General features: G+C 45.0%; 1 protein-coding gene across 1 annotated transcript in view; it reads right to left on the bottom strand.

Moving 5' to 3' along the window:
- Positions 1–18,198, bottom strand: part of LOC124593923 (inter-alpha-trypsin inhibitor heavy chain H4-like) — a 209,945-nt gene that overhangs the window by 87,602 nt on the left and 104,145 nt on the right. The window contains exon 2 of the mRNA XM_047132272.1: positions 14,605–14,777. Within this exon, the coding sequence (XP_046988228.1) occupies positions 14,605–14,777 (173 nt within the window). The remainder of the gene's footprint in view (positions 1–14,604; positions 14,778–18,198) is intronic.

The raw sequence follows: 18,198 nt of genomic DNA, 5'->3' as shown, positions 1-18,198 counted from the left end.
TGGATTTCCATCCACACCTGGCGAATCATTTGTTTTCAACTCTGAGTTGCTTCTCAACACCAGATATGACTGACTATTTCTAAACCTCCTTACGGAATCTGTGCGACGGTAAACGTTAGGTATGAATACTTTGCAATTTCATGAGAGCGCACGCAAAATTTCCGTTTCCTCCGATAGATAATGTAGATATAGCAATGTCCAAAAATGGCGTCTGTGTGACGTACGTTACAAGCAGCGCGAGGCCAATATATTTCTCACTGAGGGCAAAGCAACTGTGGGGAATATTCAGAAATGTGTGTGTCAAATCTATGGAGCATCCGCAGTCGACAGGAGTACAGCTGGTCGCTGGACGAAGAAGATGAGGAGAAGGCGGTTCGTCGGAGATCGACAATTTGCAGTGGGCGGTGAGACCTTCTGCGGCCATCACACTTGACATTCTGTAGCTAGGTGATGTTATCATGCCCCAGGGTACCCTCATTACTACTCGGCAGTTGTTGTAGCTGCTGTCAATTAGTAACGCAAGTGTTGATGCAATAATCCGCGCTCTTGGAAACTCGAAAGAGTGTGCAAGATGGGTTACGAGCTATCGTGTCGTGGAACACAAATCTCTCAGGAAAAAAAGAAAAGAAGAAAAATTGTTCTGAGTTTTTGCAACATTTTGACGCTAAGGGGATGGTCTTGTCCCAAACTGTACAGGTGATGAAACCTGGATTAACCATTTCGAGTCCGAAGCAGAGACAATCGATGGAATGACGTCATCCTTCTCCCCACTACATCCTTGTGTCGATACAGGAATGCCATTGGAGTGGAAGGAGATTACGTGAAAAAAATAGGGTGTGTAAGTAAAAGCCCTTCTTTAATGTGTGTAATTTTCATTTTATGGAATAATTAATTGTTGCAGAAAAAAATGTGGTGCATTGCTTCTTGATGGGAGAAGGAAGATTTGAGTTTAAAGTCCGGTCGACAGTGAGGTCATCAGAGACAGAGCACAAGCTAGGATTACGAAAGAATTGAGAAAGAAATAGACCGTGTCCTTTTCAAAGAAACCATTCTGGCCGTTGTTTGTGAGCTATTTAGGGAAACCACCGGAAATTAAAATCTCGATGACCAGATGGGGTTTTGAACCGTCGTCCTCCGGAATGTGAATCCATTGTACTAACTACTGCGCCACCTGGCTCGGTCATTACTTTCTGGGAAACCGTCGTAATACGGCTCAGTTTCAATTCACGACTGTTTCGTGTGATTTTAGATTCCTACATCAGCATCCTGTTCTGAACAACAGAGTAACCGACGTCAGATGCATGTAATACAACTGGATCATTAGTACGGCCGACGAACTTCGAAAGACAACCAAAGACGATACGGTCTTATAGGCTAATAGGGCTCCATCTTGCGTGAGATTGCTCATCGAAGAAATATACTGATGTTTCATGAAATATATAACAATTTCGCCGCCAAGACTTTGAACATCACTGATTTGTTGGTTCTCCTGAAAATATGTTCTAAAGTGGCAAAAATGCCACTCATTGCTATTAAAATTCAGGCATTTGTTCCGTAGTATGGTGCAGTCTTCCAACTGATCAAGAACGCGTACGGTATCATCAGCTGTGTATCTATCAATCGATTCTGGCAGCCAATATTGATTCACACTGGTGCGCAAAAAGGAAGGACGAAAGCAGCTTTTGTGTTACGTGTCACTGCGAAGTAACACAGCTCGACGGATCTTGAGCCAAACAGTATAGAATAGTATAGCGCAGCACAGCATAACGCAGAAGGTAACTGAAACAAATACGTAATGGGACAAACATAAATGACACTTTTATTTAAAACAACCAATACAATGAAGTCACCGCGATTTCTGATGGTCCCTTGGGTATTATAAGCGGCGAGACAAGATTCCTAATAGGCTCTGATCACCACGGACAGCAAAGCATGACTGCAACGTGCTCCCATGCTGTGCACAAGGTTGGTAAGGCGTTCTTGGAGTAGGGCGTTCCAGTTTCCAGCAGTGAACTTGTGACAACTGGTAAATGGTCGTTGGTGTATGTGGACGTGCTGCTATAGGACTCCTCACCGCATCCCACAAGTGCTCGATAGGATTTATATTAGCGGAACCAGTAGGCAAGTCCAATCGCCAAATATCCTCCCGTTCCATGAGCTTCTCCAACTACGCTACTCTATGTGGTCACTCGTTGTCATCCATAAAAATGAAACCAGGTCCGAATGCACCCCTCAAAGGAAGCACGTAGAGGAACGAGTACAATGTCACAATAACGCTGCCAGATATGTGTACCGTGTTCAAAGATTTGTGGATCAGTACACCTGCGAAACATTATACCTCCTGAGGCCATGAAAACTGGACCACCGAAACGGTCAAGTTCGCCAATATTCCTGGATGCATTACGTGTTCACACCTCTCACCATAAGAGGATACATCCAGCATTGTCCAGCATGATGAGGGGTGTCCCAGGTGTCACGACAGGGGAGTATGATGTTGCATGGACGTACTGACCTCGAAATCTTTGAACATGGCGCACTCGCTGGTCAACGTTACACCATATTCCTTCCCCATGTGCCTCTTTTCCGGGGCGTTTTCGGTTCTCACTTCACTTTTGTGGATGATAGTGCGCGACCGCATCGAACAGAGTGGGTTGTGGACCTCTTGGAACGAAGGGATATTTGGCGAATGGGTTGGTCTGCGGAGACGTGTTGTAAATCGTCCATGCACACCAATGAATCCAATAGTTGTCAACAGCGGTGGAGGAGAAATGGTTCAAAAGGCTCTGAGCACTATGCAACTTAACTTCTGTGGTCATCAATCGCCTAGAACTTAGAACTAATTAAACCTAACTAACCTAAGGACATCACATACATCCATGCCCGAGGCAGGATTCGAACCTGCGACCGTAGCGGTCGCTCGGCTCCAGACTGTAGCGCATAGAACCGCACGGCCTCTCCGGCCGGCTGTGGAGGAGAAATGGAACGTCCTTCCACAAGAACTCCTTATCAGTCTTATGACCAGCATAGGAGAACGTTGGAGGCACGCACTGCCGTCGCTGTCAGTGATGATCACACACCCTATTAAGAACCATGTCCAGCAGCTTGTAATGTCCAGGAAAATATCATGAATCGCAGTGAGTTAAGAGTAATTAATTGTCTTTAAATATGAACGCTCTTACTGTCCGTTTCAATCCGTATTTCTTTCAGTTACCTTCTCTATTATACCGTAGCAGTTGTTTTTATGCATGATCCAAGTTTCATCAAGCTACGAAGGGCGTTTGAAAAGTCCGTACAAAGTCCGAGAGATGGCACCACCGGCGCGTATCGAGGTCGTGTTTAGTTAGTAGCATCTTTGGAAAGAACGCACACCAAGTTTCAGCCATATTGGTCTCTTTATTTGTGTCTGGCATATGTGTGAATCAAGTAAGTCGAGTGATTGTCAAAGAAATGGACGAAAAAGAATTTCGTGTATTGGTAAAACATTACTTTATGAAAGGTAAAACGCCTCAGGAGACTAAAGAGAAGCTTGATAAACATTACGGTGACTCTGCACCTTCGATTAGAACAGTTTATAAGTGGTTTCAAAATTTTCCGAGTGGCCATATGGGCACAAGTGATGTTGAACGTTCTGGACGCCCTGTGGACGTTACGACTCCAGAAATCATTGATAAAATACATGATATGATGATGGATGACAGAAGAGTTAAGGTGCGTGAGATTGTTAGTGCTATGGGCATCTCGAATGAATGAGTACATAATATTTTGCATAAACATTTGGACATGAGAGAGCTATCGGCAAGATGGGTTCCGCGACTGCTCACGCTTGACCAAAAACGGAATCCTCTGAAGTGTTTTCAAGGATTGTTTGCAGCTGTTCAGGAAGAATCCACAGGACTTCAAGCGTCGTTTCGTCACTGTGGATGAAACATGGATACATTACTATACTACTGAGACCAAACAACAATCTAAACAATGGGTTACGAAGGGAGAATCTGCACTAAAAAAGGCGAAGACCATTCCTTCGCCCGGAAAGGTTATGGCGACTGTCTTTTGGGATTCGTAAGGGATAATCCTTATTGACTATCTGGAAAAGGGTAAAACTTTTACAGGTGCATATTATTCATCGTTACTGAACCGTTTGACAACCAAGCTGCAAGAAAAACGCCGGGGATTGGACGGCAAAAAAGTCCTTTTCCATCACGACAATACACCAGCACACACATCAGCAGTTGGGGTCGCAAAATTAATGGAAATAGGATTCCAACTCGTTTCACATCCCCCGTATTCTCCAGACTTGGCTCCTTGGGACTACTATTTGTTCCCCAATTTGAAGAAATGGCTGGCGGGACAAAGATTTTATTCAAACGATGAGGTGATTGCAGCAACCAATAGCTATTCTGCAGACTTGGACAATTCCTGAAAGAGATTTTCACTCTGCAGCGGAGTGTGCGCTGATATGAAACTTCCTGGCAGATTAAAACTGTGTGCCGGACCGAGACTCGAACTCGGGACCCTAGCCTTTCGCGGGCAAGTGCTCTACCAACTGAGCTACCCAAGCACGACTCACGCCACGTCCTCACAGCTTTACTTCTGCCAGTACCTCGTCTCCTACCTTCCAAACTTTACAGAAGCTCTCCTGCGAAACTTGCAGAACTAGCACTGTTAAGAGTGGACGAAGTGTATAAGTTTAAAAGGAGACTGTCGAAAAATAAAAAAGGTTTACCCCAAACATGTAAGTAGTTTTTATTTTTGCACGAGCTTTTCAAACGTGCCCCGTATATTACATGGCAGTGACACATAACGCGGAAGTTACTTTCCTCCTTACGTTTTGCACACCAGTGTATAGTAAAAAAATACCATAAACGGTGATATTTATGTCTTACTTATAAAAAGATCTCTGTGCAATGGTACGAGTCATTTACGAGAGCAACCGTGTGCAAACTGTAGAGCAAAAAGAATTAGTTGTGTTCCTTAGTGATGAAGGTGGAATTGTTAATATTAAACGCTCTAACGGTGTCAGAATGGTATGGCACTGCCTATGCTAAACTCTGGAGTTCAAGTCTTGATACCACAGAAAGCTTCAGCTTTGGTATCTACTGCGGATGGAGATGTTATTTCGAAAGTAACTCTAAGCTAATCCTTTTAGTACTTTATCCATCATCAGCAACTCTATTTCTGTTTGTTAAAATAATCAGCAACCAGCTGCAGAAAAGAAATTTTATCTCTGCTGATTTCAAGCATCTAGTGCTGCTTCTTCAGAACACTGTGCAGAAAAATGTAACAAATAAGTAGACGTTAGGTAAAAATATTAAAATTTGAGAACGAAGTACATACTGCTAAGTATCGTATTATTTGCGATCGTCGAAAATAAGATGAATGCAGCATATTGCTGTTGTTTTAGAAAATACACGAGCAATATGTAATACAACAATGAACCCATTAATCCAAAAAGGGCTCGTAAATGCCTCCGTGTGGTTCATAATGCCTGTACAGAAACAAGTGCAATATCGTTCCAGAATACAGCTAATTAGTTAATGACATTCATAACTTGAAGTTGGTCTCAGGGTGAGGATAAAAGTACGATAACATAATGAAACAAAAACTTACGCAGGTCGTCCGGTGTGGCCGAGCGGTTCTAGGCGCTTCAGTCGAACCGCGCGACCGCTACGGTCGCAGGTTCGAATCCTGCCTCAGGCATGTATGTGTGTGGTGTCCTTAGGTTAGTTAGGTTCAAGTAGTTCTAAGTTCTGGAGGACTGATGACCTCAGCAGTGAAGTCCCACAGTGCTCAGAGCCATTTGAACTGAAGTTGGCATAAGGCATCGTTGAAAATGTAAGTGCTCAGAAGCAGTGCATCAAGTAATATATAAAAATACTTAATAATGGATAACTTAAGTTTACAGAAACGGCAAGTGGAGCTATGGATGGAAAATTTGGGAACTAGTTTGCGAAACAGCTGTGAGTCAGTAGCAAGTCAGCAGGCAACCTGTCGGCAAAAACAAAGTGTGAAGCGAATCACTGGGCTGGAACCTGTAACTGGGTAAGTGGAGGGTCAATTCTCAACCGGTGGCTAACATTAATGTTAAGAAAGTAACTATCGAGCACAGGAACTGGTGGTGGTTTTGGGGAAGGAGACCAGACAGCGTGGTCATTGGTCTCATCGGATTAGGGAAGGATGAGGAAGGAAGTCGGCCGTGCCCTTTCAGAGGAACCATCCCGGCATTTGCCTGGAGTGATTTAGGGAAATCTCGGAAAACCTAAATCAGGATGGCCGGACGCAGGATTGAACCGTCGTCCTCCCGAATGCGAGTCCAGTATCTAACCACTGCGCCACCTCGCTCGGTCACACAGGAACTGTGGGCACAATTGTATACTAGTAAAGGAATACATGCAGGTTGCAAGTATAGTTCGTGAAAGAACTGTAACTAGCGGCATTCATACCAACTGTATGGTACTGTAAATTTTAGAATGCATAGCTAGACTGGTGTAGTGAGGTCAGTACCTTGCTAGCAGAAATTAAACGGTAGGAGAGAAAGGCTGCTCCCTTTCAGGCCGTTTATGATGCTTTTGCGTGTAAGAAAGTAAACACATTTGATGTAATATTATATATATCATACTCATTTTCCACTTGCTCGAGTGAATAGAACAACACGACAACGGCATCTTCTAGTCACGTGCTTCTAACATTCACCGCAGTGCTTATTTATTAGGTTTGTGACACTCCTGACAACTAATTTAACGGGACGATGATTACTGGAACTAAGCTGGGTATACCAAACGGAAATCCGAGAAAAAGGTTTAAGGTACATTATAATTCCAAAAAGCCGGCCGCGGTGGTCTAGTGGTTCTAGGCGCGCAGTCCGGAACCGCGGGACTGCTACGGTCGCAGGTTCGAATCCTGCCTCGGGCATGGATGTGTGTGATGTCCTTAGGTTAGTTAGGTTTAATTAGTTCTAAGTTCTAGGCGACTAATGACCTCAGAAGTTAAGTCGCATAGTGCTCAGAGCCATTTGAACCATTATAATTCCAAAAAGCCAGATACTCTTCTGCTTCAACTAACGTTATAGCAATCCTCGTGACTGCTTCAATTGTATTTCATTAGCATCTTGCCGCAGCTAGTATTCGAAGACACTCTGATGGAACCGAAGTCAATAAACTTATTTTGGAACAGTCAATTAAGATAGAAAGGTGACTAGCTAAAAAAACAGATTACAGTCTAAGACAAAGACCAAACGATGCAACACGAAGGAATAATGCAAATGAGATGGATATCTGTAGATGTGATTTACACGTACAGACAAAGAAATACGAGGATAATCCCAAAAGTAAGGTCTATTTTTTTATAAGTACATACACCTGTTTATTTCTACAATGGTTTACATCAGTTTACAGCTTGAACATTTTACTATTTTTTGACATAATCACCATTTCTGTCGATGCATTTTTGTATGCCCATGTCATACCTGCTCGTCGCCATGTTGTTCAGAAAGTTATGAACCTCTTCTTGCTCCTCGTCGTCGGAGCTGAATCGCTGGGACCACAATTAACGCTGACAGGTATTGTGAGACTATGAAAAAACTCAAACGGGCAATTCAGAACCGTAGAAGAGGAATGTTGAGCAAGGGCGTACACATTCTCCATTACAACGCTCGCCCACACATCGCTCGGCAAACCGTTGTTCTCCTGCAACAGTTTCAGTCGAACATAATCACCTCCCCACACTATAGTCCTGACTTGGTGCCCAGTGACTATCACCTGTTCCCTAGGTTAAAAGAACATTTGGCCGGAAAGCGATTCTGCTCCGACGACGAGGTTGATATTTTTGAACAGCATGGCGACGAGCTGGTATGACATGGGCATACAAAAACTGCCACAGCGTCTACAAAAATGCATCGACAGAAATGGTGATTATGTCGAAAAATAGCAAAATGTTCAAGCTGTAAACTGACGTAAACCATTGTAGAAATAAATAGGTATATATACTTATAAAATATAGGAGACCTTACTTTTGGGATTATCCTCGTAATTACAATTTCAGAAAAAATGATTTATTCAAGGGAAAGAGCTTCAGAAACTAATCAAGTAAATGTGTTGGTATATCTCTGGCCCTTATACTAGCAGTTATTCGGTTTGGCATTTACTTATAAGGTTCGTTGGATGTCCTCCAGAGGGCTATCATGCCAAATTCTGTCCAATTGGCACATTAGATCGTCAAAACTCTTAGCTGGTTTGAGGGCCCAGCCCATAAAGCTCTAAACTTTCTCGATTGGGGAGAGATTCGGTGACCTCTCTGGCCAAGGTAGGAACTGGTAAACACGCAGACAAGCAGTAGACACACTCGCCGTGTGCGGACGGTCATTATCTTGCTGAAATGTAAGCTCAGGATGGCTTGCCATGAAGGGTAATAAAACGGGGCGTAGAAGATCGTCGACGTACCGCTATGCTGTAAGGGTGCCGTGAATGACAATCAAAGTGGTCCAGCCATGTCACCCTAGACTATCACTCCTGGTTGTAGGGCCGTATGCCTCCGACAGCCATGCTGGTATCCCACCGCTGTCCGAGGCGTCTTCAGACATGTCTTCGGCCCGGAATCTCATTGGCCAGAAAAGAATCGTCTTGAATGATGAATCTCGCTTTGATCTGAATCCCGATGACTAGCAAAGACGTGTCTGGAAACGCCCTGGGCAGCGGTGGGTACCAATCTCATCCGTCATACGGCCCGACAACCGTGAGATGTCGACGATATTCTACACCCCGTTTTGTTGCCCTCCATAGCAAGCCATACTGGACTTACATTTCAGCAAGATAATACCCGCCCGCACACGGCGAGTGATTTTACTGCTGGTTGGACAGCAAGGTCGCCGGATCTCTCCCCTACTGAGAACGCCTGGAGCATTATGGGCTCAGGATTTTGAAAACCGAACGCGCCAATTGGACAGAATTTCGCACGATATCCTTCAGGAGGACATCCAAAAATCAGTCAATGCCAAGCCGAGTAACTGCCTGCACAAGGGCCAGAAGTGGACAAACTCATTGACTTGCCCAGTTTGTGAAGCTCTTTCTCTTGAATAAATCGTCCAATTTTTTGGAAATTGTAATGATTTGTTTGTCAGTACATGTGCATCACATCTGCCGATTTCCGTCCCATTCGGATAATTTCTTCGCGGTGTATCGTTTTTCTTGTCTTAAAGCGCATTTGATTCCGTAGATTTTCCCCGGCGTCTTATATGTTTATGCTCTTCACAGGTATGCTGCGGGATATGATCGTCTTCACTACCGATATTTCGGCGATCCATCGGGCTGCCACCTTCAGGTGCTGTCGCCCCCTTCGCAGGGGGCAGCTCTTCAGCTTCTCGCGCAGGCGCAGTGGCCTGGTCCCTGGGTATAAACGAGCTGCCGTTTCTAATGTTCATTTAGTTCCTACGCGATTATGTAATCAGCGTTCGCACCTGAAGATGACGGCAGGATGGATCGCCGATGTGTCGTGTAGTGAAGACGATCATATCCTTCAGCATAACCGGGAAGAGCATGAATTGAATTGCATAACCGGGAAGAGCATGAATTGAATTTACAGTTATTACATGGGTTTAGTGCAATACACGTCTATCTTGGTGTGAGGTCTTAGGCAATGTAGAAACTGTACACAACGCCCAAATAAGCTGTTTTCACTGCAGAGAGTTCTAACGTATGATGTGTCCAACAAGCGCAACTAGCTTTTCTGACGTGAAAGTTGGACGCGGGAAGACGAAAGCAGAATGCATAACGGCGCACATATTTCTGGTGTCAGTGCCTACGGCGTGACGTCCAGGAAGGAGAAACCGAGACATCCGAAGCTTAACAGGACCAGACGCTTACGAAACGTTTGTCAGAAAACTGCCTAAGTGTTCTCCTCCCACGCGTTATCCATCATGTTGCTGATAGTGGGACTACGGGCGTAAATAATTTTGTTTTGGACTAAAAGCGTTATTTTTGTGGTAAATTTCCTTTCATCTGTGTTTACCCTGTTTATTTGCAATAAGTTGTTTCATCTTCAGACAATTAGACACAGTCACCGAAATTAAATAAACCCACAAGTATGGCGCCTAGTTTGTAGGGAAACACTACTTTGCGAAACTAAGTTTCGAAACCGAAAAGCCAGTCACTGCGCAGTGAGCAGTGGCGAAAGCCGTCAGGCGTTCCATCTCTTAAGACATGAAGTTGTCAGTTCAGTGCGCTTTTAGGTTAGGTGCATGTCAGTAAATGTCATGAGGTGCAGAAATCGTTGGCTTATGGGCAATTACGCTATGCATAGGTTCTTGAGAGACTCAGTACCGCAGATGAGACAGTTCTTCCTAATATGTACATCGAATCATTGTCCATGTCGGCGATGCTGACCAAAATACATCATGGAAGAAATACTGAGATTAATAAAGATCCCTGTCTGAAATAGAAATACGTTGTATATGCTGTGAGGTCAATATGAAGCCATCCTGAAGATGCCGAAGAAACAGTCAGCTTCGATAAAAGCACAGCTGCGTAAAAACGAAAGTTATACGAAGAATGAAAGTTGGAGTTAATAACGAAAATACGAAAGTACAAAAACAGTACAAAATTTAACGCGTATGGAAGTTTTTTGACTTCGTATCGCCTCCATGACATAATCCGGCCAATCAGCCAAATGAGTATAGTACCCAGTGGCCTACTGAAATCTCCTGTTGATGACGCTAATGAGGGAAGTCGTCGGAATCTTGAGGCTGAATATAATCTGACGCGGTAAGAACTCAGTTATGCATTTGTTCTGGAATAATGGAGCAATATTCTAGAACTGGTAGCACTATTGTGTTGTATGTTATTTTGTTTACAGATTGCCCTGCATTTTACTAGAGCCCTTCCGACAAATAAAATTATTGCATATTATACGTGAGCCTTCCACTTGCGTTACTTATTAGTATTACTCTAAAATAGTTGATAGTGTACTGCTTCTTAGTCCACTAATCAAGATGCAAGAAACTGCGGAGAGATTTGGAATTTAATCCAGGACATAAGCGCCAAGGTGATGAGGAACTCTCCCCCTCCCCCCTCCCCTTTCTTGCCAGTCAAATACTAAGCAGAGAAAATTTCATCCAGCACCTGGATTCCAACCGGATGACCTATGAATCGGGAGTCTCGGCACAAGAGTATACTAGCGACCACGGATACGGACGCAGGTATTTTTCCCGCGCTTAGAGCTATCACAGAGCAAGATGACGACAAACATTGAAAGGGGCTAGGAGAGCAAGAGCTGATTATATCGCATATAAAAATGAAAAAAATACTCAGGGAACTGAAACAGGAAATTGCTTGCAGAAAGACGAAGTAGTCCTCACGATGGTGTGTTGGGTAAATTTAGAGAAACTCTATTCAAAAAGGACTGTGAGAATATTGTGCTGCTACTACAAACGTCTCAAAAATGAGATCGACAGGAATTGCAAAATGGCTAAGCAGGCATGGCTAGAGGACAAATGTAAGCATGTAGAGGCTTATCACACTAGGGGTAAGATAGATACTGCCTACAGGAAAATTAAAGAGATCTTTGGAGAAAAGAGAGCCACTTGTATGAATATCAAGAGCTCAGATGGAAACCCAGTTCTAAGCAAAGAGGGGAAAGCAGAAAGATGGAAGGAGTATATAGAGGGTCTATACAAGGGCTACGTACTTGAGGACAATATTATGGAAATGGAAGAGGATGAAGATGAAATGGGAGATACGATACTGCGTGAAGAGTTTGACAGAGCACTGAAAGACCTGAGTCGAAACAAGGCCCCGGGAGTAGACAACATTCCATTAGAACTACTGACGGCCTTGGGAGAGCCAGTCCTGACAAAACTCTACCATCTGGTGAGCACGATGTATGAGACAGGCGAAATATCCTCAGACTTAAAGAAGAATATAATAATTCCAATCCCGAAGAAAGCAGGTGTTGACAGATGTGCAAATTACCGAACTATCAGTTTAATAATTCACGGCTGCAAAATACTAACGCGAATTCTTTACAGACGAATGGAAAAACTGGTAGAAGCCGACCTCGGGGAAGATCAGTTTGGATTCCGTAGAAACACTGGAACACGTGAGGCAATACTGACCTTACGACTTATCTTAGAAGAAAGATTAAGGAAAGGCAAACCTACGTTTCTAGCATTTGTAGACTTAGAGAAAGCTTTTGACAATGTTGACTGGAATACTCTCTTTCAAATTCTAAAGGTGGCAGGGATAAAATACAGAGAGCGAAAGGGTATCTACAATTTGTACAGAAACCAGGTGGCAGTTATAAGAGTCGAGGGGCATGAAAGGGAAGCAGTGGTTGGGAAGGGAGTGAGACAGGGTTGTAGTACTGTCCCCGATGTTATTCAATCTGTATATTGAGCAAGCAATAAAGGAAACAAAAAAAAAAAACAAAAAAATTGGAGTAGGTATTAAAATCCAGGGAGAAGAAATAAAAACTTCGAGGTTCGCCGATGACATTGTAATTCTGTCAGAGACAGCAAAGGACTTGGAAGAGCAGTTGAACGGAATGGACAGTGTCTTGAAAGGAGGGTATAAGATGAACACCAACAAAAGCAAAACGAGGGTAATGGAATGTAGTCGAATTAAGTCGGGTGATGCTGAGGCAATTAGATTAGGAAATGAGACATTTAAAGTAGTAAAGGAGTTTTGCTATTTGGGGAGCAAAATAACTGATGATGGTCGAAGTAGAGAGGATATAAAATGTAGACTGGCAATGGCAAGGAAAGCGTTTCTGAAGAAGAGAAATTTGTTAACATCGAGTATAGATTTAAGTGTCAGGAAGTCGTTTCTGAAAGTATTTGTATGGAGTGTAGCCATTTATGGAAGTGAAATGTGGACTATAAATAGTTTGGAGAAGAAGAGAATAGAAGCTTTCGAAATGTGGTGCTACAGAGGAATGTTGAAGATTAGATGGGTAGATTACGTAACTAATGAGGAGGTATTGAATAGGATTGGGGAGAAGAGAAGTTTGTGGCACAACTTGACTAGAAGAAAGGATTAGTTGGTAGGACATGTCCTGAGGCATCAAGGGATCACCAATTTAGTATTAGAGGGCAGCGTGGGGGGTAAAAATCGTAGAGCGACAGCAAGAGATGAATACACTAAGCAGATTCAAAAGGATGTAGGTTGCAGTAGGTACTGGGAGATGAAGCAGCTTGCACAGGACAGATTAGCATGGAGAGCTGCATCAAACCAGTCTCAGGACTGAAGACCACAACAACAACAACCATCGTTGCATGGGGGTCATGAAATGACGAAAGACGTTAGGGAAGTGTAATAGGCGTTTTTTTCTCGTTCCATACAAGAAAGGAACGGGACAGAAAATCTCTGGTAATGGTACGATCTGTCCTCTGCCATGCACTGCACAGTGGTTTGAAGAATATACAAGGTGGTGCAGAAAGTAACGCCTCCGAATTTTTTTTACGTGAAAACTCTCAAAGATTTTTAAATAAAACTAATGCTTTTATCGTTCTTCATCTTTAGTCTTCACGTCTGAATATTTATTACTCGTCATAGTCACTCTGGCAAGGATCACGTTTCTCCCAACAACAGACGAGTTTGTTGATGCCGTCACTGTAAGTGGCTCAAATGGCTCTGAGCACTATGGGACTTAACATCTGAGGTCATCAGTCCCCTAGAACTCAGAACTACTTAAACCTAACTAACCTAAGGACATCACACACATCCATGCCCGAGGCACCGAGCGAGGTGGCGCAGTGGTTAGCACACTGGACTCGCATTCGGGAGGACGACGGTTCAATCCCGTCTCCGGCCATACTGATTTAGGTTTTCCGTGATTTCCCTAAATCGCTTCAGGCAAATGCCGAGATAGTTCCTTTGAAAGGGCACGGCCGATTTCCTTCCTTATCCTTCTCCCACCCGAGCTTGCGCTCCGTCTCTAATGACCTCGTTGTCGACGGGACGTTAAACATTCATCTCCTCCTCCTCCATGCCCGAGGCGGGATTCGAACCTGCTACAATAGCGGTCGCTCGGTTCCAGACTGAAGCGCCTAGAACCGCTCGGCCACACCGGCCGGCTCCGTCACTGTAAATGTTTGACTTTGTTGACGGAACTACAACCTCACCTCTTCCTTGCACCGCTTCATCACTGTCGAAGTAAATTCCTCAAAGCTGTTCTTTAAGTTTTCTCAACAGATGGAAATCGGAAGGGGCCAAGTCGGGACTATATGGAGGATGACAGATGACAGTGAACCCACGGCGTCGGATCGTTGCAGTTGTCGCAGAGCTCGTGTGCATAATCTGGCATTGTCATCCTGAAGGAGAGGTTGTTCCACCTGTGGACGAACTCTCTGAATTCGTAACTCGATTACACCACGCCGTTTCTCATGCACCGACGTAATTACGTTATACACCACCACGTTACACGCTACAATTCGGAGCCCTCTAGCGGCAGCCCTCGTGTATGTGTGTATGTATGTAGGTTTGGATGTAGATGTAGAATGGGTATGAACACCGAATGGAAACTTAATGCATTACACAGAAAGAAATGGAAGAGGCTTGTGGAGCAAGCGTGTGGTCATCAAGGTAGTTGCCAAGAAAGTAAATTGCCTTTGATACTCACATGAGGAATCCAGAAATGAAAGCGGTCTCTGGGAGCACGACGCTGAAGAAGACCTCCTGGGCTTTGCTGGCGGGGTTGGCCAGCCTGCTGCTGAATACTGTCCGGGCGTACCGGTAGTCTATGCGCGACTCCACATGCAGACTGTACATCTCCGGTTTGGGCAGCGGCTTCTCCTGAAAACAAGACGCAAACCAATAACTCACCTATTCACTTCCTACAGTGACATTACAAAAGTAAACTTCCTCGGACGTTCATTTTCTGTTGGGAATTGAGCATACAAAAGTTGAGAACAGGGATAATGTTCCACAAAGGAGAACGCGCCGGTTTTCGTACATGAATCCTCAACCATCGTGGAATCCATTTTGTTTAGTATATTGCTACTTCAAGGGGCACATACACTTGACAGCATCGTTAAGTGTCAGCTGTTGTCTCGAATCGGGTTATTCTTTAGTGTTAGTAGTTGATACTGGTCTATTTCAGAGTTTCTGCAACAGCCCGGTGCAGGACCAGCGCTGCTAACGGCCGACAGCGCGTTCGCAGGCATCGAGTGCGTAGCGCCTTCCATGTTTGTTATTGACGTCACTACTGAATGTTGTATGTTCCATTAACAAAGACCAGCATTGATAATGAGATTTCCGGAGGAGAATAGTATATGCAAATGTTCAAATGTGCATGAATTCCTAAGGGATCAAACTGCTGACGTCATCGGTCCCTAGACTTACACACTACTTAAACTAAAACTATCTTATGCTAAGAACACCACACACACACCCATACCCGAGGGAGGACTCGAAGCCCCGGTGGTAGCGGGCGCGCAATCTGTGACATGGCCCCGTAAACCAGGCGGCCACTCCACGCGGCCCCAATAGTACACTCCTGGAAATTGAAATAAGAACACCGTGAATTCATTGTCCCAGGAAGGGGAAACTTTATTGACACATTCCTGGGGTCAGATACATCACATGATCACACTGACAGAACCACAGGCACATAGACACAGGCAACAGAGCATGCACAATGTCGGCACTAGTACAGTGTATATCCACCTTTCGCAGCAATGCAGGCTGCTATTCTCCCATGGAGACGATCGTAGAGATGCTGGATGTAGTCCTGTGGAACGGCTTGCCATGCCATTTCCACCTGGCACCTCAGTTGGACCAGCGTTCGTGCTGGACGTGCAGACCGCGTGAGACGACGCTTCATCCAGTCCCAAACATGCTCAATGGGGGACAGATCCGGAGATCTTGCTGGCCAGGGTAGTTGACTTACACCTTCTAGAGCACGTTGGGTGGCACGGGATACATGCGGACGTGCATTGTCCTGTTGGAACAGCAAGTTCCCTTGCCGGTCTAGGAATGGTAGAACGATGGGTTCGATGACGGTTTGGATGTACCGTGCACTATTCAGTGTCCCCTCGACGATCACCAGTGGTGTACGGCCAGTGTAGGAGATCGCTCTCCACACCATGATGCCGGGTGTTGGCCCTGTGTGCCTCGGTCGTATGCAGTCCTGATTGTGGCACTCACCTGCACGGCGCCAAACACGCATACGACCATCATTGGCACCAAGGCAGAAGCGACTCTCATCGCTGAAGACGACACGTCTCCATTCGTCCCTCCATTCACGCCTGTCGCGACACCACTGGAGGCGGGCTGCACGATGTTGGGGCGTGAGCGGAAGACGGCCTAACGGTGTGCGGGACCGTAGCCCAGCTTCATGGAGACGGTTGCGAATGGTCCTCGCCGATACCCCAGGAGCAACAGTGTCCCTAATTTGCTGGGAAGTGGCGGTGCGGTCCCCTACGGCACTGCGTAGGATCCTACGGTCTTGGCGTGCATCCGTGCATCGCTGCGGTCCGGTCCCAGGTCGACGGGCGCGTGCACCTTCCGCCGACCACTGGCGACAACATCGATGTACTGTGGAGACCTCACGCCCCACGTGTTGAGCAATTCGGCGGTACGTCCACCCGGCCTCCCGCATGCCCACTATACGCCCTCGCTCAAAGTCCGTCAACAGCACATACGGTTCACGTCCACGCTGTCGCGGCATGCTACCAGTGTTAAAGACTGCGATGGAGCTCCGTATGCCACGGCAAACTGGCTGACACTGACGGCGGCGGTGCACAAATGCTGCGCAGCTAGCGCCATTCGACGGCCAACACCGCGGTTCCTGGTGTATCCGCTGTGCCGTGCGTGTGATCATTGCTTGTACAGCCCTCTCGCAGTGTCCGGAGCAAGTATGGTGGGTCTGACACACCGGTGTCAATGTGTTCCTTTTTCCATTTCCAGGAGTGTATTTCCTAAGAGTATTTTACAGGCTCTCGTGAAATTTCGTTTATGAATGAGTTAAAGAAATCTGGAGTGCTGGTGATCGTTATATGAATGAGAAATATTTATTCTGTGTGATATGTCTTTGTTAACTGTCTACGTTAAAAAGAATGTCATGGATCGACGTATACATAAAGATATTGAGTGCAACGACTAACAAAAATATTAGATGCTGCATAAATGGTTACAAAATAGTAGCGATGTAAACAGAGAACATTTCATTAAGCGCAACGAGAAGAAGCATTAATCCCTCGTATAGTCTAAAGCAACCGGCGGGACGGATCCGACCCGTGATATTTTTCAGCACGGTCCGCGGAACAAATACGTGGGAGTTGGAGAGAGAGAGAGAGAGAGAGAGAGAGAGAGAGAGAGAGAGAGAGAGCAAGACGCTGCAGATTCTGCATCGGAAGTGTTTAAGACAGCTATTGTGAAACATCTTAAGTAAAGAAACATCGTTCACGTTGCATAAGCAAATGTAAAGACCTGAAGGTGGGTTGAACGTACTGTGAGTGTACTCACAAAATTCACGTTTTGAGGCATAATTTGTTGGCATAGAGTGTAGGAAAAGGGGTGTCAGTCATATAGGTGCGTTACCACATAAACATCAACGTCATGGACGCTATACTTTTCATCTTATGCGCTAGGAGCACTGCAGTCGCCTCACGTGGCGAGGGGGTCCTCGAGTTAAAGTATATGAATCAGGCACAAGGGTCACCAAAGGAATTTTAAACAGTTCAAATACAGTGCCGTCCATACAGCTCAATTCTTGATGGAATGCGAATCATGTTGCTGCGTCGTCATCGTCTTACCTTAGATAATTTCGATGGACCTATCCACGCAGCTCTACCTTGTGTAAGTTTTTTTTCGCATCTGTTTAAATGTTTGCACCTACTTACTGCATTCATGCTTTGGTCTCCCACTGCATCCCATCACCCTTACACAGACAGGCAGATACCCTCTATTGCGAGATCGATTATTTATCCACTTATGATTCAGAAAGTGCACCACCAAGCTATCCATTCTTTTATTCAAGCTGTTTTCTCTCAACGTCGATTCAGTAACCTTTTATTAAAACATTTCTCTCAGTAACACACCAGCACTTATAAACAGAAGCACGATGACATGAAGCATCTAGCAAAATTTGTGACTGAACTGACGACTTCAGGCATGTCCCAGGAAAGGCTGTGAGGATTCCTGTTGTTAATGTCGTGTATTAATGACTGGCAGACAATTGAAGAGACAGCATAACATCCTGTTTAGGGAACTA

This window comes from Schistocerca americana, chromosome 2, assembly GCF_021461395.2.
Source record: "Schistocerca americana isolate TAMUIC-IGC-003095 chromosome 2, iqSchAmer2.1, whole genome shotgun sequence".
NCBI classification, from domain to species: domain Eukaryota; kingdom Metazoa; phylum Arthropoda; class Insecta; order Orthoptera; family Acrididae; genus Schistocerca; species Schistocerca americana.
The sequence above is the reverse complement of the archived record's forward strand: the minus strand, read 5'-3'. Positions and strand labels throughout refer to the sequence as shown.